At 35.0% G+C, this 25,550-nt stretch overlaps 3 protein-coding genes across 5 annotated transcripts in view; 2 read left to right on the forward strand and 1 right to left on the reverse strand.

Moving 5' to 3' along the window:
* The window catches only part of Galphao (G protein alpha o subunit), a 38,075-nt gene extending 15,146 nt beyond the window's left edge, over positions 1 to 22,929 (forward strand). For both annotated transcript variants that reach the window (XM_085197176.1, XM_085197175.1), the window contains exons 4-8: positions 1,277 to 1,437; positions 16,933 to 17,061; positions 18,232 to 18,361; positions 19,874 to 20,027; positions 20,439 to 22,929. In XM_085197176.1, coding sequence (XP_085053302.1) covers positions 1,277 to 1,437; positions 16,933 to 17,061; positions 18,232 to 18,361; positions 19,874 to 20,027; positions 20,439 to 20,626 — 762 coding nt within the window. In that variant the 3' untranslated portion in view covers positions 20,627 to 22,929. The remainder of the gene's footprint in view (positions 1 to 1,276; positions 1,438 to 16,932; positions 17,062 to 18,231; positions 18,362 to 19,873; positions 20,028 to 20,438) is intronic.
* Positions 1,055 to 6,884, reverse strand: LOC146531982 (putative cytochrome P450 49a1). Of its 2 annotated transcripts, none has more exons than XM_085197174.1 (7): positions 6,511 to 6,884; positions 6,312 to 6,428; positions 4,675 to 4,748; positions 4,124 to 4,598; positions 3,043 to 3,121; positions 2,659 to 2,961; positions 1,055 to 1,427 (listed from the first exon to the last, which is right to left on the reverse strand). In XM_085197174.1, the coding sequence occupies exons 1-7, from the start codon at positions 6,849 to 6,851 to the stop codon at positions 1,419 to 1,421; spliced, it is 1,398 nt and encodes a 465-aa protein (XP_085053300.1). In that variant the 5' UTR covers positions 6,852 to 6,884; the 3' UTR covers positions 1,055 to 1,418. The 2 variants fall into 2 exon arrangements, with proteins under 2 accessions (XP_085053300.1, XP_085053299.1); XM_085197173.1 differs by having other exon boundaries at positions 1,055 to 1,649; positions 6,511 to 6,882.
* A 1,347-nt stretch (positions 22,930 to 24,276) lies between the features above and the next one.
* On the forward strand, positions 24,277 to 25,506 carry koko (cyclin Q). The gene is made up of 2 exons (XM_085197178.1): positions 24,277 to 25,031; positions 25,371 to 25,506. The coding sequence occupies exons 1-2, from the start codon at positions 24,366 to 24,368 to the stop codon at positions 25,458 to 25,460; spliced, it is 756 nt and encodes a 251-aa protein (XP_085053304.1). The 5' UTR covers positions 24,277 to 24,365; the 3' UTR covers positions 25,461 to 25,506.
* Positions 25,507 to 25,550: the final 44 nt, after the last annotated feature.

Below are 25,550 nucleotides of genomic sequence, written 5' to 3' on the forward strand. Positions count from 1 at the left end.
TAAGACTAGAACTGATTGATAATCTGAAGGCTATTATGCACATAAACAGTTCGATAGCTAGTTAACTAGTGTTTACAAACTTTATATATGGTTTGATAAGCGTTTTTGGTCTAGTTTTCCTGAATAGATACTTTTAAAGTATGTATTAGGTTAGAACATAATTTGATTGAAATTAAATGACGTTTTTTTCTATTTATGCTTATATGAAATAGATATAGTAAGTTATTAAATTAAAAATAAAAATAATAAGAGTTAATTAAAAGTATCTTAGTAATTATTTATTTTATTAACATTACCTACAAACTAACTACTTAGTTGTTTGCAAAGCGTAAACCGTAATGGTTATTACCAAAAAATAGCTTTCGTGTCGTCGCATAAGTAGTGGGTACCCCATTTTTATATTAAGTGCTTATCGTAACGCTTAGCGAAGGGTTAACCCCTAGTTAACCCCCCGCTAATGAAAATGCAAATATTAAATGGGGGTACATTTAATAGGATATATTATGTAGAAATTATATTTGGATATTTTATTAAAATTAAGGCAGTGGTGCTGGGGCACACAGTGTGTATGTAAACTGGTTGTGGGTTCGATCCCCACTCGACGAAATAAAATATTTATTTGAAATGATGTGTCCATTTCTTCGCTCTGGGGTCTTGGCAAATGCAGTCAGAATTCGGTGAAAAGTGGGGAACGGATTTTCTTAACACTATGTTCCCTCTACCTAGTCTGATAAGTGCGGGATACAGCGTGAAGCGGATTTTTATAACATTTATTACAACGACTTACGAAAGATCACACTTTACGTAATAAAGTACATACTGCACGCCTCTTATCAGTACAGTATGTTAGGTATTTATCACCTTTTGTCAATACACGGCGACAGCGTCACCGCACATACGCTCAAATGATTCATCTTATCGATATTTACATTGTTATGCAAAGTTGTATGGGCAGTATTAGATTTTTATTTTTATTATGAAATTAATGTTTGTATTTAAATCTTATTTAAGAAAATGCACATAATTTATTCAAAAAGTTAAAAAAAAAAACACATACAGTTAAAAATATTTCTTGGTTGGTGTTTCTGGGAAGGACATTAGGTTCATGTTATGAGAATACTCTATTTTCTTTGTATAATGTGGAAATTTGAAGCAAATTAGACACAAAAGTGCGTCGAATTAGAGCTACAAGATTTTCATTATTAGATAAAATATACCACGACTCATCGACCATCCTGTAATAGGAATATGTTTTAAAGAAATATCTTCCTTTCAGAGCGACGGCAAGATGGTGTTCGACGTAATCCAACGGATGGAGGACACTGAGCCGTTCAGCGAGGAACTCCTGGCTGCCATGAAGAGGCTTTGGGCGGACGCCGGAGTCCAAGAGTGTTTCGGGCGCTCCAATGAGTACCAACTCAATGATTCTGCTAAATAGTGAGTATATGATATCCTAACTTTTCTCTCTTATATTTTAAAATTGTAATTTCTTATATCTAGTCTTAGGTATTTTTTCATAAAAAAATCGTCGCTTTTTATTGCCCTCTATGGTTCATAGTGAACTGTAAGGGTTCGTTTGGCACGTACGTTGGGGTCACGCTGTATGTCAATTCCCCATATCTCCAAGATACATTATATTTTGAGAATACCTAAAACAAAAATATAATTAATTTGCTATTATAGTTGAAATAATTATATGTTTCCGAAATATTTTAATGGCTGTCTTAATTAAAGCTAAAACTAAGCTTACATGACTATATTTTAATATATTAAATAGGTACCTGTCACAGTGCACGGGTCACCGAATTCAGTTCCAAAATGTCTTTTATGTTACTAAAATATTAATTATTCTCTTTGAGAACTGTTTCATTTCGTGAAAAGGGGAATTGTGAAATATTTTTAGGTAAAATTATAGTTCATACCTGAAATATGTTCCCTATTCTAATATTATGAAGTACCTTTACAGAATATGTATTTTGTAGTGATAATTACACATTTAGTTAGTTCCACCAAGTTAGGGGAACCTCATTAAAATTCAACCATTATTTTAACGTGAATCCGTAACTCTTCAAAAAGTCTTTAATTATATTTATGCGACGGTAAGGTACTTCCATTATATTTTTCCTTTTATAACTACAACTTCAAGAGTTTACAACGCTAGCACGAACATTATATAACCAAGCTCGAATCGTAAGTTTAATACGACTTTTGTTATAACTAAGTTTTAAAATACTGTAGAGGTAAGTGTTGCTTGAAGCAAAATTGTGATAATAAATACACAAAAAACTGCTTACAGTGTATTTTATAAAAGAAACCTGATGTGGCCAGTTATGGCGCAGGATCACATAGTGTGTCGTGAGTTCGATTCCTACTCGATGAAATGAAATATTTCATATTTCCGTTTTCTTCGCTCTGGTGTCGAGGCAAAACGTGGCGTTAAGTTCCGCTACTCAACATGCAATACCTCCAGAATTAACCAGAAAACGGAGAGTCTACACTAGGTTCCCTCTGCCTACCCTGCTGTTTACGTAATACAGCGTGACGCGTAAAAAAACTTGATGTGAATAGAAACTTTTGACAATATTATCAACTTAAATATCAAAAATAGTGCTACTCTTCAATTTAGACAAGGAACGTTTATGACCATTTTGTACACACCTTAGCAAGTAAAAGCTGTAATTCAGCTTCAGCAAATCTCTTCCCTATACACATTCTTCTGCCAAATCCAAAAGGAAGAGATGCGAAAGGGTGAATGCCAATTTTAGTTTGTTTTGTCCATATTTCATACGTCTTCGCGTGTTCACACGGTTCTGATTTTTCATATGAAGATTTATTCTTGAAGTTACTTCTGGATTCTTCTAAATTAACATCTCTTAACCAACGCTCTGGTACGTACTCCTGCGGGCTGGGGAAGTATCGTTCTTCATTCGACATTACGTAATGTGGGAAGACGATATGTGTCTGTGTAAAAATAGAAACGTTTATGATCTACTCTATTAGTAGGTATCTCTCGAAGCGATGTCTATTTAAAACAATTATTACCCCTTTAGGTACTTCGTATCCTGATATGACCGCATCGCTTTGTATGCACCGACCGTTGCCCAAAATGACGGGTTTTATCCTGAAAACAATAATTTATAAGACTTAATGATATATCCATATTAATTATAAAAAAGCTGAAGAATTTGTTTGGTTGAACGCACTAACCTCAGGAACAACTGGTTTTAATTGGAAAATTATTTTTGTATTGGTCCATTAATCGTAATAGTCCATCGTCGTAATAGGTAAAGGCTAGTTTATTTAAAATTAAAAATATAAATAAAATTCATATTGTTTTCACACGCTACGTTTCTAGATTGCATATTGCTTAACTTGTTTCTTGTATAACGACGACCACGTTATCTATCATTATATATTAATTATTTATGGAAAGTTAAAATAATAATATAGATTATAATCACACCTGTTGGTTACGTGAGTGGCTTTGTGTCGTTATTTTTATAGTATAACAATATAATTCCTATATAAATATTTATTTCTTATTAAATATATTTTATTATTATTTTTTATTTCCTCGCTCTGGACAAGACAAAGTGTGGCGTTGAGTTTCCTGAATACGTAATGTTTTAAAGAATCGGCGAAAATAGCGGACCGGAACCGGACCGAATATACCGCGAAGCAAAATAAAAAAAAAAACCATTAAAACTTAAATATATTATACCAGATTGTTTAGTTTACCAAATTTTCCAGCTTATCCTCCTATACAAATTCGAATAATTAACAAAATATATACATAACCTAGGTAAATATAGCGCCTGAACAACACTAGGATGTTGAATAAAACATGACGTACAACTTGAGGCTGCTTCCACCAAGTATGTACATCTGCATTGCTTCTGCGTAGTGGTGCAGCATAATACGAAACCGCAAAGCGTTAGCTGGTATGATGAGTAATTGCATACGAAGCATTTAATATTCCTTTGCTGATATATAAAAGAAATTAATGGCAACTGGACTATATGGATTTGTATTATTTTGGTTCCTTGTTTGTTAATCTTTTGCTTCTATATATATCTAAATGTAATGCTAAATAATAGTCTAGTGGTAAAAAAAATGAACTTACCTCAAAGCTTCCTTGATACAAGCCCTCAAATATGGCAATTTGTCTAAATCCTTATTATTAAGTGTCCTGTCTGTAGGAAGGTTATCGTCCAATTCCCTTTGTAATCTCATCTGTGCTCTAGAATTACGTGCGAGTAAGTACATCGTACTGGCCGCAGCCGCCGCGGTCGTATCCACGCCCACCAACAACAGATCTAGAGCTAATATCGTGGCCACCTTTTCACCAGATACTTTTGCTATGTGAGCACAAATTCCTTTATCAGTAAGTCTTTTCAAACAAAGATCTCTGAAGGAATCTAAAGCGTTTACATAGGTTTTGTAAGCTGGAGTGGAATACAATCTCCATAGAGGAGCAGATAATTCAAGTTCTGGAACGCTGTGGAAGAATCCGTGTATGTTTTTTATTATTTCTTTGGCGTCGCCGTCGTTTTCGCTCAGGCAACCCAGTCTTGTGCCTAGTGCCCACGCTCCTACAGCTGAAAGTATTTAATGACAACCATTTATACACTATTATTGTATTATTTTATTATTTAAATGACATATTGTACTTACATTCTAAAGCCCATTTATATAGTTCTGTCAGAAAATCTTTAGGCAGTTCTCCATTCACCATAATTATCTCCATTCTAGAACAAATATTGTAAATATAAATTAAAATTTAAGGCTGTCGTGGACGCACGGACACAAGGGTGTGATTGTAGCAACGCAACAGTTGTGGGTTCGAGACCCACTCAAGCGAATGAAGCACACCACTAACAAGACAAAAAGCCCGGCGTTGAGTTCCGCCGCTGAATAGTAAATGCCTTGAAAAATTCGATTGAAAGTGGGGAACGGAGTGTCTTAACACTACGTTCCCTTCGCCTACAATCAGGAATGTAACGTGCAGCTGATTTTATTTACATAATCAAAGTACTTGAAAGAAGAATTTTAATTTGCCCAAAGAATGGTAAGTGCATAGCGTCCAACCACTTGATGGTAACGTCACTTTTTCATTGAATGAGATTGTTGTTTCCCGACGTGAGTCAGTGCGCAGCGTGCAAAACAAACACGCAGACGTCGTCGCCGTTGGAAGCGGATGTGGTCGTTAAACCGTGATTCTGTCTCTCTGGCTACGTTCGTCGCCATGCTAGAGTTTAGTTTTATTATGTTCATTTTGTATTGGAGATGGTTTGTCTGGTTTGGTGGGATCGTGAGTTAGGTTATTATTTATGTTTTAATTATTTTCGGTTTCTGGATCTGGTGGACAAAGCGCGGCGTTGAGTTGCAAGGCAACGACCGATGTTGCAAAAATTAGGCGGTGGAGCCTCTTGACATTAGGTTCCCTCTGTCTTAGTATGCGGGAAAAAGCGTGAAGTTTTTTTTTAAATTTGAAGTGGCAGTGTGAAGCACCATCTTGTATTATTAAATGCAATTGTATGTAAATAAGATGCTCGGTTAACATTCCGCGAAATTGTTGATCTATTTACATTTTATGAATTGATTTTTAACACACGACAGGTTTTCGATAACACGCACCAACTCGCGTCTGACGATGACTTCGATACTATATGCTTGTATAAGAAAAATATTAAATATTAATCAATATCGATTTATAATAAAAATAGAAAAAAAACAGATTCACGCTGTATCCCGCGTGCATCAGGGTACGCAGAGGGAACCTTATATTCAAGCACTCCGTTCCTCACTTTCCGCCGAATTCATTTCCCCGAGTGCCTAGACTTAGATATAGACTTTTTTCCTCTTACCATAAATAACGATTTAATAGACAAGTTAAATGAAAAGAATGATAATTAATTGTAAATCGATTATGCTATAACTGTATTAATAAGTCATCAGTTGTGGAATAATAAACAACAATTATTCTTATTCTAATGATTTATCAATTAGCGAATGCAATTATTCGATTTTATTAACATAATTATAAATTATAATACTGTGAAAGTCATTTGATAATATTTGTATAATTAGAATATAATTATCATCATTCAATAGATATTAAATGCATAGACTTCGGTCCCAAATACATAATATTAGAATTGGTAACTTCGAGTAACGGTACATTCCATACCGGCAACATGTCTGTATACTAGCCAAATTTAATAATAAGCAATAAGCGTTATCGATATATTAAACTATGAAAGTTAGAAAGCTTTTGGAAAAATATAATTAATAATTCTGGTTTAGATCACCTGTCGATGAAGTCTTTGGCGACGTCGTCTAGCGTAGGAACTGCCGCTCTCGCTGCTTCCGGCGCTACGAGAGCTTTTGACACTTTAGACCTGAACTTTGACCATGGCATGCCGTGCCTGTAAGCCAAAATATGAATTTGATTACCTCAATGCGGTAAAAACAGGAGTGAGAATACTTGAAATAAATTAGCACACTTACACGCCTATTAAACCTGGCTCATCGCCAAAAAAGTCTTTCCTGAGCTCTTGCTTGTAATGTTTGAGACATGGTGCGACTGCTCTATGGGGCATCGAGTCCTCGCGTCTATATATTTTTGCTGTTTCTTCTGCGCAAAATGGAAATATCAGATCGGGATGTCCAAAAAGCTTTGCCACTTTGGCCGCGCCGCCTGCGCCGGCCAATCCTCGCAATTTCCATAACGTAACGTCCAAGTTTCGAGTACGCCATGGTTTTTGGCCAAGGGCGAAACGCCACGAGTTTCCCAGCAAAGGAAGAGGCTTTGGCCCCGGGATGGTCGCAAAACGCCTCGCACCACTCATCGCGTGTTCAACACTAATGGTGCACCAGCCCCAGCAGACGTAACTATAAGGGAAGTGGGGCTGTATGTTACGTTTTCAGCAATTTCGTAATATCTGTCCGAGTTGACGCCGCGCGCATACCACAACAATAGGTGCCTACAGTGCGGTCCAATATTCTGGTTCTCTAATGTTTCTGGTTTTTCTTGTCTATTGTTATAAAATGTATAATAATATTTATTGCATGGAAGTTTAATCCATTAACTATGTGACTAGTAATTTTTATATATTGTCAATCTAAACTTTTAAATTCACATGAAAGAGAAGTTTAGGTGAAATTTAATAAGGTTATATTTTTCTATTTATGAAAGGTATGATCATTGTTTTTAATATGAAATTTAAAAGGTAACCCTCTTTTTAAAAGCTTTTATTAAATATTATTATAAACGATATTAATATAAACCTTGTGTTATTTGCAAGAAATTCTCAATAATATTCATATATTTCCAGTTTGTTTTTAAAAGAAAATATTTGAGTAACTAAAAGTGGCTTTAAACTTTGCAAAGTCATTTATCATGGGCGTCCAAATCGCTCTTTCCTCACCGCGCAACGTGTTTAGAGATATATTAACATGTGACCGTTAAGAATGAAAGTTGAAAATGAAAACATATTAGACAAGTTTCAGTTCTGTACAGTTTTAAAATTAAATCTTATGAGGCCAGACGTGGTGCAGGCATAGAGTGTGAGTGTAAACTTGACTGGCTGTGGGTTCGATCCCCATTCAAGGAAATGAAATACATATTTATTTAAATTCATATGTTTTTTAAAGCATGACAATTCAGTGGAAAGTGGGGAACGGAGAGTTTTAACACTAGGATCCCTCTGCTTATCATGATGTGTGCGGTATACAGATGAAGCTGATTTAAAATTTATATCTATCTATACGAATGGATTTAAATATTTCGATATGTACGGTTCCTTTATATGCGCGATAGTCGTCAATTGAATCAGGTGACGTCATGATGTTGTGCCCAATTAGTGTGGTTCCCTCAATGGGAGTTGGGCGCGGTGAGCTCGCGCCGATTGACTCGTCCGGCCTTTGGGAATGTACTACTTTTGTCATATCTTCCGTAATCTCTTACTGTACTTAATAACAGAATATCTATCTACATATATAAAATCGAAAGGTCACTCGCTCATCGCGAAATCTCAGAAACTACATGTGCTAGGAGTCTCAAATTTTGCACAGGAGTTACTTATAGGACGTAGGTGCTCGCTAAGAATTCGCAATATTCGACTTCTAAGGGGGTTGAAAGTTTGTATGAAACTTCGTTACTACAAATGCTAGGAGTCTCAAATTTTGCATGGACGTCACTTATAGGACGTAGTTACTTATGGAAACAGAAATTAATAATAACGTAGTTCACGCAGGCGAAGCCGCGGGCGCGCCGCTAGTTTTAATATAAAAAAAGATATCTCTAATAGATAGCTAAGGAATTTCTCGTCAATTTTCCTAAGACATGAATAAAGAACTGTTTGAAAACATATATTCGTAAATTCCACCACAATTGAGATAACATCCCGATATAATATTATTGCATTGAAATATTAAGTAACCTGATAGCGTGTTTGATTCGATCTGGACGTGAAGCGGATGCTGGCTCGGTAATAAGATGCTCACTGTAGTCTGTTATTCCCTTATCGCCTTGTCTCGCTACTAATAGCGGCCGATTGCGTTAACGTACTTCCTCTAAGAATATATTGGCCAATGTGTGGTTGCGGTTCGATTTCCTCTGTATAATTTCTGTCTTTGGATTGAGTGTTCAAGTATCGGAAAATTGCTGGTTGGTGTCGTTTTTCCTTATGCAATACCTACGTTTGGTTTGTGGTTTTTTTTTACGTAATTACACATGAAAAGAGCCCATTTATGGTGCAGGAGCATCAGCCTATGACTGTATTTTCCACAGGTTTTGGGTTCGATTCCTTCTCGAGGAAATCCATGTATTAATACATTCAATTTCTTCGCTCTGATGTTGATGCAAAGTGCGACGTTCTGCCATTCAACACGCCATGCCTCCAGAATTTGGCGGAAAAAATGGAATGGTTGTTCTTAACACTGGGTTCCCAGATTTCCTCAGCCTATCCTGCTATGTGAAGCTAAAATATTTAATTATATTTCAACCGTTAAGTAATTAGATATATTGCTTTCTGTGTTGGTATGTCCTTGCTCGCGTTATATTATTTCATATGATATTGGTTATTTTGTAGAACAAAATGACTGTGTTGCCGTTTCATTTTATCAGTAGGTGCTAGTAGTAATTGATGTTTCATGTTGGGAGGACTATTAATGAACATTTAATCAGTGGAATATGGCTGATATCGTTCTAGTGGTGGTTTGTAACGCCATTTATTGAAATAGATTTGTTTGTTTGATTTTGCTAACGTTGTTAGCTTTAGTTTCACGCTGCATGCAGCAGGGTAGGCATAGGGAACTTGGTGTTAAAACACTCCGTTCACCTTTTTTCGCCCAATTCTGGAGAGCGAAGAAATAAAGTATTAAATATTTCATTTCCTAGAATGGGAATCGATCCCACAGCCTGTCGTGTTTAGTCACTGGTCTGTGCCCTTGAGTCACGACTGGTTTCTAACAATTAAACGAATTATTCTTTAATTAAATGTTTTTTTTTTTATAAATGAATGAAATTCATTTTGATATTTCTCCATATAAAACATGAATATTATTTCTTTGTATAACGATTATTATTTTGCATGAACTACAGTAATTTATATAGTAGTAAACTGTTATATGAAGAGGGTTGCTGGGGTTGAAAGATTCATATACCTATATATATATAACTTGAAACTTATTTACATGGTTTCGCATTTCCTGCGCTATTGCGGTAAAAGTTTCATGAAACTTGCGCATTTTGTATATAGATACTATTAAGTGACAAAAAGAAATGTTCTTTGACATTGCTAAGCTTCACGGCCTCTACCTACTCGTTTTTAAACTTTGTTTTCTTATTTTGATTAAAAGATTCTCTAAAGAAAGCTCTCGAGTAATAAATAATTATGGTGCCTTTGCCTTTTATATTAAAAACACTGTTTCGTATAAATAACCTGTAATTTTTTTTTATTTAATTTCATGTTCATTCTAATATTACTTCATTATAGTCCATACCTATAAACTTTAAAGTATATGCTTCCTAAAATTTAGAGAGAACCTAGTGTTAAGACACTCTGTTACATTTTCTTCCGAATTTTGGAGACATTGTATGTTGAGTGACTCCTCCTCCAAGAGGACTCCAAGAGGTCCTCAGTGAGAATCGAGTCCACCACCCTCAATTTGGAGTTTACAGTCTCACTTTGTGCCCCCTGAACCACCCCTGGCCTCTCAATAGATAGAATGTTAGTTGGTTATACATCGACTGTGATATATCAATATTTTAAGTGTACTATAATCAGTTGGATCTGGCTTGCGTGTGGGGGGAAAATGGGATAGCGGGCGTAGCGGCGGCGAGCTGACCGTCCATACAATACTTCAGCACAGTGTATCTCGTTCCGTTCCGTTCCGTTCGTATATTACACGAACTGTTGCCACCGATGTAACCGCGAGAGGAACAGAGAGGGTATCTCGATATATATTATAATGTGGGAGGGAGGGGCGCGGAGGGAGGGCCGGGATCAAAAGGGCTCGGGTCGGCGGCGTGCGGCGGCGCGACGTTGCCTCGTATTGATCGGCCATTGCGCCCTGGACCTGTTGCCGGGCACCCGGGCCGTCCTGGCAGCCTGACTTCGGCCTGAAAATCCTCTTGCTTTATAATTCGAGAGGGATTTTCGTATGTAATGTATTTACAGAGAGATGAGAGAGATTCGTTAGAATGTAATAATAATAAATCAGGTGGTATCTGTAGATTATTAATATAATGTTAACAATGTTTGTCTAAGCTTACATGATATCACAAGTTGAAATGATTTACGTAATCTCATTCTAAGTTAATTACTAAATATAAAATGAATGAAAATTCTTCTTTCTCAAATCTATATTTAATTAAATAAATTCGTAATTATTTATAAATTAAACTTAAAACATGTTGACTACAAAAACTAATTTGTGTACGTTTTATAATGTTAATAGTGTTTATACTGTCCGTCTGCAGCACGATTGACGCCCATTTGCTTCATTTAATTTAATTAAAATATTATATTTTTCTTTTAAAATATAAAAAAAGTAATTACTCGATATCTCTCTCAGTTTTACGCTGTATCCCGCATGTAGGTAGATGGGGTCCCTCATTTTCTGCCGAGTTCTGTGGGGATCAAACCCACAACCAGTCGCGTTTACAGTCACACCCTTGATCTACTGCACCACGATTGGTCTCAAGATATATTTTCTATCAAATTTTCCAATCTTCCAATATTGATATGAATGTAATTCTAGTCTACTGACCCATTTAATGTTGACACTGTCTTGACGTCAATGGACCACGGCTAGCGAAAAAAAGCCGTATAATACACCCGCTTGGAACGTTTAACGCCCACCTACACCGTACATACAGATCTCACTGCTGTAACCGTCGCGGAAATAAATATGATTTTTTTGATAGATTTTTATTGTTTAATTAAGTATTTAAGTGCTTTATTTGCTTGTGAGATTAATCGGCGTTGGGTTACGCAATTTAACATCTAGGTAATATTTAGAAATCAGATGGATAATTGCGAATGAACTCTATTTACCCTGAAAAAATGCATCAAACGAAAACATAGTATAAAAAAAAATACAGTCAAATTGATAACCTCCTTTTCTTACAGAAGTCGGTTAAAAATACGTTTCATTCCCACTTTTTAAATAACTTTCTCTACTTTTTCACGATATAGCATATCGGTAATACGTGATTTATCGGTACTTATAGCAATTAAGTAAAAGATGTACCAAGTCCAATAGTGTACCAATTTTCCAGTATAATAAGTATAATGGGTCTTTATACTGGCAAGCGTCCAAACGACTGTTAACATTGAAACCCTCGACGCCACTTGAAGCTCTCGCTTTCAGCATATTGCGGAGTGGATGGATATGAGAAGCAAATGTTTGTGGGATCCAGTGTTTTTTTTTGGGTACCCTTTTTTTGGAAATTAGCTTCCGAAAGAATTTTTTTTTCTAGTCCATAGATTTCTTGGCTTAACGCTGTTTGTATCTCACATGTAGGAGGGAAGGCAGATGGAGCCTACTGTTAATGTATTCCGCCCCCCAATTCCCACCGAATTCTAGAGCCTCTCTTCTTTGCCTGTTGATTGGCGGAACTTAACGCCGCTTTGCCGTTAGAGTTTAGTTGTTAGAATTTAGTATAAGTGAAATGTAGTTTTGCCTTAAATATTTGAGCTGTTTCAGACACTGTTGCGCGCTTGTTTTATAAACCTGACGGGTTCTAGCCTTTTGGCGTTTCGCCAGCTGATGTCTAACCTAGACTTTTGATCGCCCTTGATCGTATACCCTGAACAATGGACGACATTTAACTAAATGTAACGAAACTTAATTACTTTATACATTATTATTATATTAACACGCTTTTATTATAGCATTAGCTTCACCTATATCTGTCTGTCAGTCCGTCAATCTAAGAAGATCTTGGAATGCTATTTTGATCCACTTCTTGCCTTCTGATTTGATGGTGTTTTTTTATGAGAATTAATTTTTTTTATTCTTCGCTTTGGTGTCGAGGCTGGAGTTAATTCTTCCTGATTCAATGGTTTAAATTCGATTTCCATAGTTTGACTATCTATACTTTGAAAAAACGGCCTTACAAATCTATCTCAACGACAATGACACGAGACGAACAGGTCACGAGTCGCCATTACTATGACTCACTTATGTCGGAATCTTGTTTCTAAGAAATACAATAAGATACTAATGAAGAAAATATACCAAATAAATCATTGTGCAAACTTCTAAAACAAGAGTTTCTAAAATACAAAGAATGTAAACTTGAAAACAGATCTGATATAAATTATTTTTTTATTACTTAAATCTATCTCATCGTAGCGAACGATTAAAAAAATATTGAGCTCATTATTATCAGCTTCACGCTGTATCCCGCACATAGGAGGGTAGGCAGTGGAAACCTATTGTTAAGACAATCCGTTCCCCACTTTCTTCCAAATTCTGGAGGCATTACGTGTTGAGTGACAGAACTCAATGAAGACAAATGGAAATATACAAACGTAAATAAATATTTCACTTCCTCGAGTGGGAATCGAACCCACAACCGTCGCGTTACAGTCACACCTTGTGCCGCTGCGCCAATACGGCCTCACATTTTAACAACATTGAGCACATACTAAATGAATAGTGAAAATGCTAGTAAAGCAATATTCACATGCACCCATTGTCGACCTAGAGACTGGGTAATATGAGAGTTTATAAACTATCGTGTGAAAGACCAGCACAAGGTAACCGCAGTCGGTGACCCAAATGGAAGTACTTATATCTGAATCACGCAAAGATTTCGTGCGATACGGACACTACGTATTTACTATTTAACCAATTACGTACGTGGTTTATAAAGCCTTCGTGTAAGTGGTGCCGGTCAAATCACAAACGAAAAACTATATAATGACATGGGAAAAAAACATGTTTAATATATTTTTTGGTTGTCCTTTTTAGACGACATCAGGTTCATATTATGATAATATTGTCTTCTTCTTCTTTAGGCTGATGTAGCACGGTAGGCAGAGGGAAACTAATGTTAAGACACCCCATTCCCCAATTTCCGTTGAATTTTGGAGGCATTTCGTGTTGAGTGGTGCGACTCGATGTCGGTCGTTTGCATTGGCCAAAATGAAGAAATGAAAATATGAAATGTTTTATTTCATCGAGTGGGAATCGAACCCACAACCTGTCGCGTTTTCAGTCCTACTTTGCGCCAAGACTGGCCTCTAAACCTATATTTTAATTATTCTAAAATTGGTTGGCAGCCATTGTTATATTGGTATTTTCAAAATTTTATTCATAGCTATTTCTAAACAAATAGTGTGTCCATTTTAGTGCAATCAGCAACGAAGCGCATATCTAATTTGTAGGCTATCAACAGTACTTTCTTCCTGTATGTATATACGAGTATATAATAGTATTCAATGATCGCGTGTTGTCTGGTTCGAGCTCCAGCTCTTTAATATGTATGGCGGCGGCCCGACGCGGAGTCGCCGGTTGCAACTGGTGGTGCGCCAGTACGATATGAGCGGTCCCTATCGTATGAACTATGGACTAAGTTCATTTTGGTCTTGGTGGTTAGATGTTTTCATTGTAAGCTTATATGTTATTATAGATTGTATTGTTTTTGTTTATATCTATTACTAGCGGCTCTCTCGCGGTTTCACCCGCGTGAACTATGTTACTATTAATTTCTGTCTCCATGGCTACGTCCTAGTGACGTCTATGCAAAATTTGAGACTTCTAGCATTTGTAGTAACGAAGTTTCATACAAACTTTCGATCCCAAAAACAACCCCTTAGAAGTCGAATATTGCAAATTCCCGTTTTAGCGAGCATCTACGTCCTATAAGTAACTTCTATGCAAAATTTGAGATTCCTAGCACTTGTAATTTCTGAGATTTCGTGATGAGTGAGTGACCTTTTGATTTTATATATATAGATTATTTAAAATAATTGTGTTAGACTGTAAATACGATGGTTGATGGGATGGGATGGGTTCAATATCCTATTCCCATTAGGGAATTTTGTTATTTTCTCTCGCTTTGGCAAGACAAAGTTCGGCGTTGAGTTACGTCAAATAATACTCAATGTTTCGAATTTGGTGTTACAGGACGGAGGGTCTAGACACTCGCTGCCTACCCTACTACAAGCAGGATACAATTATAAATTAGCACAACAGAAGTAAATCGTTGAAATAAAGAAAAAAATATTAATTTTACAGTTACATTATCATTACGAGCAGTTATTCCTCGGAACACCTATTCCGAGTTGGTTCAATAGTTTGTGTTGACTACAATGTTGAGGAAAACCCCCACATGACTCAGCTTCATTGTGAACATAAGGGGGAGTGGATTTGTGTGCTGACATTAAAATATTAATGATTTTATCAAATAAGTTTTCACCCTATGCAATGTATTTTAGTAGGTATCTAGTAATAATTAAGTATGGCAGAAAGTTGGGGTTAGGTTAACATGATAGGTTCCTTTACATATATAATGTACTTGAATATTATTTCCACTTATTTCTTTACGAAGGTCGTTTCTTAAATGCCTACTGCTTTAATCTGTGGCTTCGTTAAATGGAAATTACTAAGAGTTTGACTTGATGACACATTCTAAAGTGTCCAAGGTAACCTGACCACAAGTACCTACAGTGGATTACTTCGAAACGATTAACGTTGTTTCATTTCTTTCTTCGAGAATCCCATCCATCAGTTCCTGAGATAAGTGCTTTTAAAGAAACATATACTTCGATATTTTTTATATTAGTATAGATATATATTTTTTATTAATATTGCATTCGAATCGTATAGTTGAAGAATAACAAACGTACAGCCAATTTAGGTATCTTGTAGGTATCTTATAGGTCTCGGAATGCGGCGCGCTGCTACTGTAACATGAGTAACCCAATTGACTCCATTAATTATATTATTATTACCTTGATGCAATATACCGGAGTTGAATCGACATTAATTAACGCGTTTCGTATAGTGCTTGTGTGTTTTTCTTATATATATTTATTTATCCTTATATTGTACTCTTATCATTTGTAACGTAAGAGTTTAATAAAGATGGAGGTAATTTTGTGAAACGGAAATGTTAATTAAATTGTTATTATAGGTATTTGAGTGATTGTATAAAAAAATCAGCTTCACGCTGTATCCCGCACACAGCAGGGTAGGAGAGGGAATCTATTGTTAACACACTCGGTTCCCCCCTTTCTGCCGAATTCTGGAGGAGTTGCGTGTTGAGTGGCAGAACTGAACGCCGCGCTTTGATTATTATTTTGATTAATTCAAATAATATTAAAAAATGTATAAAAAATTGAACGTTGATTTTTATTATTAAAAATATATTCGTTTCTTATTGTGTTTAACCATTTAAAAAGAGGCAAGAAATATAATATAAGTACTAACTAAGCATTAGGTCATAGCGGGCGATCGATCTCGTTTGCGTTAATGAGTCACTCTAACAAGCTGTATGTAACTATAATCACACCTTTTTCCATAATATTATATGTTTATAATAGTTTATAGCAATGTATACTAAAATGAATATTTATATGAAACCATTCGGGTTTATATTGTAGCTATATGTAGGTTTGAATTCCAATCCGGCATAGTACAATGTTATGTCGATAGCATTGGTTCTCTGTCGGATAACTTCATTTTGAATTCGATCCTTCAGAGATATTCCAAGCATAGCCCTTTCCATAGCACGCTGAGCGACTTTAAGCTGGTGGACCAATCGCACTGTCAGTGTCCACGTCTCGGCTCTGTATGTCATAACTGGTAGGACGCACTCATTAAAGACCTTCGTCTTGATGCTATCGACATAGCCCAAAGGATTAGCAGGCTGAAGTGGCAATGGGCTGGTCACATTTGCCGCAGAACCGATGACCGTTGGAGTAAGCGCGTTCTACAGTGGAGACCACGCCTCGGCAAGCGTAATGTAGGACGTCCTCCAGCTAGATGGGGTGACGATATTCGTAAAGTGGCGGGCAGCGGCTGGATGCGAAGAGCTGAAGATCGAGCTCAGTGGCGTGCCATTGGAGAGGCCTATGTCCAGCAGTGGACGAGGACAGGCTGATGATGATGATGATGATGATGATAGTACAATGTTTGTCTGTAAAGCCAGGACTTCACTAAAGTGGAAATGTGCGGAGTTAAGCGGAGAGTTACAACATAAGCTTAGCTATCTCCGCTGGAGGCGAGGTGTGCGAATAACGAAATATATCTCCTCTTCGCTTGTCTCGTCTCCGTTTTGATGGAGTCCGGGCCTTAGATATAAGTATTTTTGCCTTAGATATACACGTGGCTTTAAATATTTTTATCCAATATTTTAGTTTATTGATTGTGTTTTTTGAAATATTAATAATAAAATTGATTTTTTTACAGTTTCCTGGATGATCTCGATCGGTTAGGCGCGAGAGACTACCAGCCCACCGAGCAAGATATTTTAAGAACCAGAGTCAAAACCACCGGCATCGTCGAAGTGCACTTCTCCTTCAAAAACCTTAATTTCAAGTAAGTCATAGATATATTAATATGTGACAAAAGGAAAGGTTAGAGAGGGAATAGATAATAAAAAATAAATTCGAACCAGTGGTCCTAGAGACGAACCTAACCCAAAACCATAAGCTTTGTAATATTACTAAAGATTATAAATATGTATATAACAGTAACATATTTAACTTGTTTCATTACGGGTGTGAAATGTTATTCGATTAGCAAACAATGCAAATCAGCTAATTAACTATTAAAGTGTTTTAATTTGCAATTTGCGCAAAAGAAATTGTTTTTATGTTTGTTAAGAAACATTAATATTTTATTAACCGACTTCTGTAAGAAAGGTTATCAACTCGACTGTATTTTTTTTTTCGTTTTCATGTGACGAAAATGGTTCTAAAGTTCAATAGTTATATAATTATTTTTTAAATATTTTTTGGTCCCAACCAAACTAAAAATTTCAATGTAATTTGTAGTTTTGTACTAAATTTATTCGTTTGGTCATCTATCGGCAAATTAATATTTAGGCAGTATTTATTTGTTACTTATAGAAAATGAAATGTTTGTAAGCTATATTGCTTTTTTTGTATTATAATCTTAAAAACATTTAAAAATAAAATTGGTTACGTTCTATCATTAGTCATACATTTATATGATAAATCTTCTCAAAATTTCCTTGGTTTTTCCCCTGAAATATCTCAAAGAAGTTAATCATAGAACAGGCATCGTATATACGAATTCGTTTGATATGTTATTATATTTTAAATATAATAGATTAATAAAATATGATATGAATATGATAGATTAATAATAGATTAATAAAATTTGTAACACATTGTTGTATATTTAAAAATAAATAATACAGACACAGCATACTAGCTTTAGCCTTTGGATTGCCTCGCATAACCTGGAAATAAATAAGACTTTTATATGGGAACAGATCATACTAAATGTTCGAGGCACCTTTGGCTGTAGTTATAGTGGGTAACGTCGAAACTATTTGTATTCCTTATTACCTTACTGCTAGAAAACTTGAACTTGTAGTTACTGAGATTAGCGTGTTCAAACAAACAAACAATTTTCAGCTTTATAATATTAGTATATGTGTATATTTTCATAATTAATCTATAAAATATATATATTTAGTACTAGTTAAGTTTATTAATCTGTGTTGGCGTCCGTGCACAGATTGTTCGACGTGGGCGGTCAGCGGTCGGAGCGGAAGAAATGGATCCACTGCTTCGAGGACGTCACCGCGATCATATTCTGCGTCGCCATGTCCGAGTACGATCAGGTGCTGCACGAGGACGAGACCACGGTATGTTTTGTGGGGGGTTTTTCTTTTTTATTTCTAGGTTTAGGTTCGATTCCGTGTAATTGCAGGGCAGGTGGGTAAGACAATGTGTTAAGACACTCCGTTCTCCTTGCTTTTTCTTTTTTTTAGAAGTGTATGATGTAATATAAATACATACATACATTTCGTCTGTAATTCGTATCTTACTGAGATAGTTGCATACTTCTAAGATAAACGAGATAACGTGTTTACGAATAACACACGAAAAGGTTACATTTTCATTCCCTTTATATATTCTTCAATTTATACTTAAAAGAAATATAAAAGTTATAATTGAACCATAATATAATTAACAAAAACAAAACTTATACAATATTTCGCATATGAGTTTCATAAATTGCATATAACGTGTAATTTCGTTTTAAAGAACCCATGACAGGTTGTTCGATTCCTATTTGAGGAAATAAAAATTTCATAATTTCATTTCCACACTCTGGGAACGAGGCAAAGTGTGGTGTTGAGTACTGTCACTCAACATGCAAAGCCTTCAGAATTTGGTGGAAAGCGGGAAACAGAAGGGTCCTAATGGGAACAGATTGTCTTAACACTAGTTTACCAGGTTCCCTCTGCCTACGGTGCTGCCATGTGCTGGATACAGCGTAAAGCTAAAAAAGAACGATCAAATGCCCACAAATCCGCTTAAAATTTATACAAATTATAATTTTTATGTAAATATTATTATATTATATAAAATTTATGTACTGACATAATCGCATCACGCCATAGTAATCGTTATCAATGTGTTATTTTTGTTAGACTCTGATAACTTTTTCTCCTTTATATTATACATATACCTATTGGATTTATTTATTATTAAATTATTTTATTTCTCTTATCATAAATTATTGGCTTTTTTAATTATACTAAACGATATTTAATATATTTGTCGGTTTTTTTGTGATAATGGTTGAGAAATAGGTTTTTGTTAGTTTTTGTGCTAGTTACATTTTAGTGGCATACATATTTTTGTTTATTTACTAATTTATTTAATCTTATCTATAAGTAATCCAATTTAAATTTATCTAACGCATTATTAATTGTAATTGTAATTATAATCGATAACCTAATGTTTTAATAATTAACATTTAAATAATACTATATTTCAAAAGTTCTACAGAAACTATATGAAATTTATTTATTTGTGTAATTTTTTGCATACATTTTTTGGAAATTGCGTTTTTTTTTAATATAACCAACAGTGCAAAATACCTTACCTATAAGGTTAGAAATTTTGTGCTAGCACAAACTGCTATTTAAGTAATATTTTTTTATTTAGTAGGGACAGAAAGAGAATCTAATGGGAATCTCAATTCCCTACTTTCGGAGACAATACGTGTTCAGTACCGGAACATAACGCCGCGAGTTCTCTTCTAACCAGAGCGAGGAAATGAAAATAATTCAATTGGATATAAGATTACATACTAATAAATAATTTAATTCCACATGACATTCAATCTATTCCCCATACATTTCCAGAACCGCATGCAGGAGAGTTTGAAGCTGTTCGACTCCATCTGCAACAACAAGTGGTTCACGGACACCAGCATTATTCTGTTCCTGAATAAGAAGGATCTGTTCGAGGAGAAGATACGCAAGTCGCCGCTCACCATATGCTTCCCTGAATATACGGGTATGGAATGAATTAATATGTTAATTATTATAGTTATATTTAAATTATATGGTCCTGTTTGTCATTTCATTTTCTTTGTTGTTTTGTTTTCTTTAGTTGTAAAAGTATATTAATTTGTCATGATTATATTAACTTTTAATGTTATTTTGAGATGCATAATTGTTTTTAAAGTAATTATTCGTAATAATTTTTGGATTTTTAACACAATTTACAATTTAGAAACAAAAATATATTTTACTTTTGGTCAGATACTTAAGTAATATGATATGCGTGCTAAAGACTTACATATTTTAGTTTACACATCAAATAAAGACATATGCCTATATAAGAAAGATAAATGTCACTTATATATGAAAATATAAAATCGCTCTAATTATTAGTTAGTAATTAACACTTGTCAAAACTCTCCAGGCGCCCAAGAATACGGCGAGGCCGCCGCCTACATCCAAGCGCAGTTCGAAGCGAAGAACAAGTCCACGACAAAGGAGATATACTGCCACATGACGTGCGCCACCGACACCAACAACATACAGTTCGTGTTTGACGCCGTCACTGACGTCATCATCGCCAATAATCTGCGTGGTTGCGGATTGTACTAGACCACCACTACCACTACCACTACCACCACTACTGCTAATACCACCACTACCACTGACCACAGTCGCTGTGGTGTCCAGTTTGGGTGTTGGGGATGTGTCGCTGTTGTTGTTGACTCGATTGGGTCGTATTGTTGTAATACAATCATGATTAAATTGTTGTCGGTTAACACAATAGGGAAATTATGTAACTTCTTTTTTTTTCTTTGCAAAGGATTTTGGTGATTTTTTTGTAGTAAATTTTGTGGGAATTTAAAATTTAAGCGACATATCACCTTCATCCATGCATGTCTTCGTATGATGGACAAACTTGTATTCGCATTTTTTTTACCTCTACTACTACTATATTATTATATGTATGCCTTTATATATATATTTATTGTTATGTATTACTTTGGAGTATCCATCAGTCGGACCGCAGTAAGGACATCACTAGTATTTAGGTTCTAAGAGATTCGTGTCACAATGTTCGGAAATCGCTGCATTTAACCCGCGTCCGCTCCCGTCTGTCACGTCATCCCGTCACGCGCCGTGACGTGACGCGACATGACGTGACGCGACGTCGGACGCCTTTCGTATTTATCATAGTGTACAAGTTTGCGTATTTTATATTTTTTATGAGAACTAAGCTTACTGGATATTTTTAACATTTTTTAAAGTGTTATTCCACACTAAGGATAGAGGAATATTTTTGGACAACGTATAAAAGTTTGAATGTAGCGGGTTCGAGTCCCGTTATGGTCAATTTTCTATGCGAGTTCCAGTTCGTCGCTTGGCGCTTATATACTCACTCTCTTACGGACCAACGCAGAAGGAACCAATATTCAATATATAGTGTTGAAACAGGCCTACTTATACTGCTACATGATATCATTCCACTATTAGATATTTTAGTATATCTATCTATTAGTATGAAAACATTATTTTTTTATAAACATTTTAATGCACAAATCTGTATTTGTATCCACTTCGTGTTAAGTGATCAGTTCCCAGCGTCTCCGAGCGACCGCACAAACTTTTTTTAATATTATTAATATTATTCCTACAAGAGATTAATTATTTCTTTACATCGTTTTACAACTAATGTCGGTTTTTTTATATAAGTTCTTTTGTGTTCATATATTTTCTATGTCACTTTTTACAGTAACCTTAAGACGTAGCTATATAAGATCAACTCTTGTACGCATTGTGAAACACGATGATAGTTATTTATTTGAATCTAGCGTGTATTTGTATTAAATGTAACTCTCTCGGTTATTTGATAGTTAGGGCGGTACACACTACCCCCGCGTAAGATATGTGAGTATATAAAGTTGTATACACACTCGCGAGTTGGCGTAATCGACATTATACATATATAAACTATATAACATAATTTATTATTATTAATACTAAAAATAAATAAAAAATCCCTTACTTTTAAGCGTTAGTACAGTAACTGTATCAATAAACATTAATTATTAATAACGCGATTAGACGGTAACCTTTACTATTATCATAGTTAGGTGATTCGTTTTCGTTTTTGCGTTCGTATGAGTATGTAAAAAGTGTTTTAATTAAATGGAAAAAAATAATAATAATTGTAATAACGCCTACTGTGACGCGGCCGCGTCGGCTTGTTGCTGGGTAGGTTTTTTACTGTTATGTAACAATATGTGTATGTAAAGCAGAACTAATTGTGTATTAGCGCCGTTCACATTCGAGACCGACCCCCGGTCGGCCTCCGTCGACCCCCAGTCGACTCCCGTCGACGCCCGCGACCCCCGTCGTGCCCCGCAGCCGTTTTGTTTGCAAGCAACGTGTCGCTTTAATGTTTCGAGTGGATGGGGATGTAAATTTTGTACACTGCCGCCATTGGTCGTTCGCTCGAATCACGTTCACTTCGACGGCGACGTGACAGCGGCACTGGCGTCGTGACGCGGCACGTGACGTGTCGCGCGTCACGCGACGTGACAGTGTCGTGACGTGACGCACACGCAGCGCACCAGAGCTAGCGATTATGAAGGTAACGTTTTTAGTCACTAGTGGGTAATTTTTGAATGTGATTCAATCTTATCTTTATTTTTCTATATCGAGTGACTCGTGTAACTCTCGTTTTATTTCTTTAAGTTCAAATATGTTTTTTGTAATGCATTTACTGAAGCGCAATATTTAACCAACGATGTAATTAAACAATATTTTTCTCTTTTTTGTATCTCGTCTGCACTGGTATTTTTTATTGAATTTACTATAAATGTACTTTAAGTGTATAATTTTAAATAATTACTGAAAATGATTATATTCTAATTTTTATGTTCAAATAATAATGTTTGTTTTATTTCAAACCTTTTTTCCTAGCTCCCTTTGTATAACTTAAAAAAATCCAATGTTTTTATTAATCATAGAATTAAACATTTGAATTTGTTGTGAAAGTAAATAATGTGGACAGTTTTGATGTGAAAGTAAATAATGTGGACATTAAAAGTAAATATGCTTATGCTTATCAGGATAATTTATTATTTGTGGGGAATACGTAAAGATTTCCCTAGAGGAGATATAGCTGTAAATTATATTTTTAAACGTGTAATAAAAACCATGTTTAGTGTAAATAGTTGCTACGAATTTTTAAATTAATGTTTTTTATTTTTAAATATTCCAAGTGAAAAGCTGATATTTTACATTAATACCAATTTCAATTATGCGGGTTTATTCAAGTGACACAATAACTTCCAAAATTAAATAAATTTAATTAATTAAATTTTATGTTAAATCTATTTAATAGTAGCATAGGATCTGTTACCAAACCATCTGAAACAAATTGTCTTAATTATCTTTTTATGTAATATTAAATTTTAATACATTACTTTAAAACTATGTAAAACTTTTATTATATCAAAGAGTACATTCTATGCTCAATCACAATACAATCCTTTAAAATTTATATTATTTTAATTTAAAATTCTTGGCTAGTCTATTTTTTAATTTAAAGAAAACAATTTATTTAAGAGCATACTTACATTTTGTTATTTTTTACATGAATAAATTTGGAATGCAAAAATGTGATTAGGATTAAAACATACTTAAGGAAAATTAGAATAGAATTTCACATTTGCAATTATTTTCATTAGAATCCATAAATATAAATCATAATTGTATTTACAAATACAATAAACTTGTTTTTGATTAATCACATTGAGGCATCATGAGTATGACTGTAAATGCGACAATTGTTGTGTGTTAAATAATGCCCACTCGGGAATAACTGGTATAAACCCACTTATTACTTTAATTTCCTCAATTAATATAGCAAGGCACAACGTTAAGTTTTGCCATTCAATACGCAATGTCTCGAAAATTCAGCGGAAAGAGGAGAACCGAAGTGTCCTAATGGAAAGGAGTGTTAACAGTAGATTCTCACTTAAATAATAATATTTAAAAAAATAAACAACTTTTCCGAGGCACAAATTAACATAGTGAGATTAAATGTAATTTAAGAAAACAGTACAAAAGAAGAAACAAGAAAATGTTAAGATAATATAAAAAACTTTCGTGTTTTTATGTCTATTCACCGCGTGAATTATATTCGCCCACTTTTTCTGTACAAATACTACAATCATTTGGGGTTGCTATTACTACCAATCTTTATAATCTGTGCTTTTCTATAATCTATAGTACGACGCTAGAAAAATGTGAGCTTCAATTTTGACATTTCGTTTGTTGGTGTTTATTGGAGATATTAGAATTAACTAAAAAGTAAATAAAAATGAAGGACGTTATCGACGTAATGGCTTTACAAAACAATAGGCGAGAGCGAAGACTGCCGGACTACAGGAACGCCCCCGGCCACAGCCTGGCAACAAACTTTATATTCGAGTGCGGCATCAAACTTGGACTGCAACCCGCGACTGTGGCTGCAGCTGCTATATTTTACCATAAGTTTTTCAAAGAAGCCGACAAGAATGACTATGATTGCTATGTGATATGCACAGCTTGTCTCTGTGCTGCTGGAAAATCTCGAGACGAGCCTGTTAGGTTAAGAGATGCAGTGAATGTGGCTCACAATTCCATCAATCGTGGAGCTGGACCCTTGGAGCTAGGCGATGAATACTGGTCGTGTCGCGGCGCCGTAGCACAAGCTGAACTCCTCGTCTTACGTCTTTTAGGCTTTAATTTAGATGCACCATCTCCTCATAGATATTTACTTCACTATTTACGCTCGCTGCAAGAGTGGTTTCCTCCCACTCAGTGGAGATCAGCGCCTATAGCCCGCACTGCTATGGGTTTTCTGCAAGATTTCCACCACTGTCCATCAATTCTGGACTATAGAGCCCCACACATTGCTGTGGCTTGTTTAACTCTAGCTTTACATGTGCTGGGAGTGTCTGTACCTTTGGCCTCAACATTAGATGATGATGCAGCTTGGTACTCGGTTAGTAATGTTTTCTATTTAAATGACATACTCTGTTTTTCAATTAAGTACATATTTTTGCATATTTATTGTTACAAAAATAAAATTAATATTTATTAATATAGCTTATTTAGCTTCACTAAGTATGGTAATTGTAGGGGACCTTGTTTTTACACTTTATTCCTCACTTTCTACTCAATTGCTTATTAAGAACTGTGATTTGTCTTTTTACTAAGGAATGAAAATAAATCATGACACTGAGTGAAAATCAAACCCACAATTGCACCGTTCACTGTCAGACGCTATGCAGTGTGTGTATTAATAAAATTTATTGTAAAATAATGTAATGATTATTTTTAGGTATTCACAAAGGACTTGCAGAAAGAAAAGAATTGGGAAATAATGGAAAAAATTATGCAAGTTTACAGCAGAGAACAAGAAGCTATATAAATAACATTTTATATTTAATTAAATATGAAGTAAATTAATATTACTACTTTTTTGTTTTATTTTATAATGTAATAATAATTACATCTATGC

This window comes from Heliconius melpomene, chromosome 14 (assembly GCF_056956725.1).
Source record: "Heliconius melpomene rosina isolate 202511_hmr_F chromosome 14, ASM5695672v1, whole genome shotgun sequence".
NCBI lineage: Eukaryota > Metazoa > Arthropoda > Insecta > Lepidoptera > Nymphalidae > Heliconius > Heliconius melpomene.

Coding starts and splice junctions, on each gene's coding strand:
- LOC146531982 (XM_085197173.1), bottom strand. CDS start 6,851: ATGAGTGGTGCGAGGCGTTTTGCGACCATCCCGGGGCCAAAGCCTCTT. Junction 3,122..4,123: donor TGTATCAAGGAAGCTTTGAG/GTAAGTTCATTT, acceptor TATTGTTTTCAG/GATAAAACCCGTCATTTTGG. Junction 2,962..3,042: donor GATACGAAGTACCTAAAGGG/GTAATAATTGTT, acceptor ATTTTTACACAG/ACACATATCGTCTTCCCACA.
- koko (XM_085197178.1), top strand. CDS start 24,366: ATGAAGGACGTTATCGACGTAATGGCTTTACAAAACAATAGGCGAGAG. Junction 25,032..25,370: donor ATGATGCAGCTTGGTACTCG/GTTAGTAATGTT, acceptor GATTATTTTTAG/GTATTCACAAAGGACTTGCA.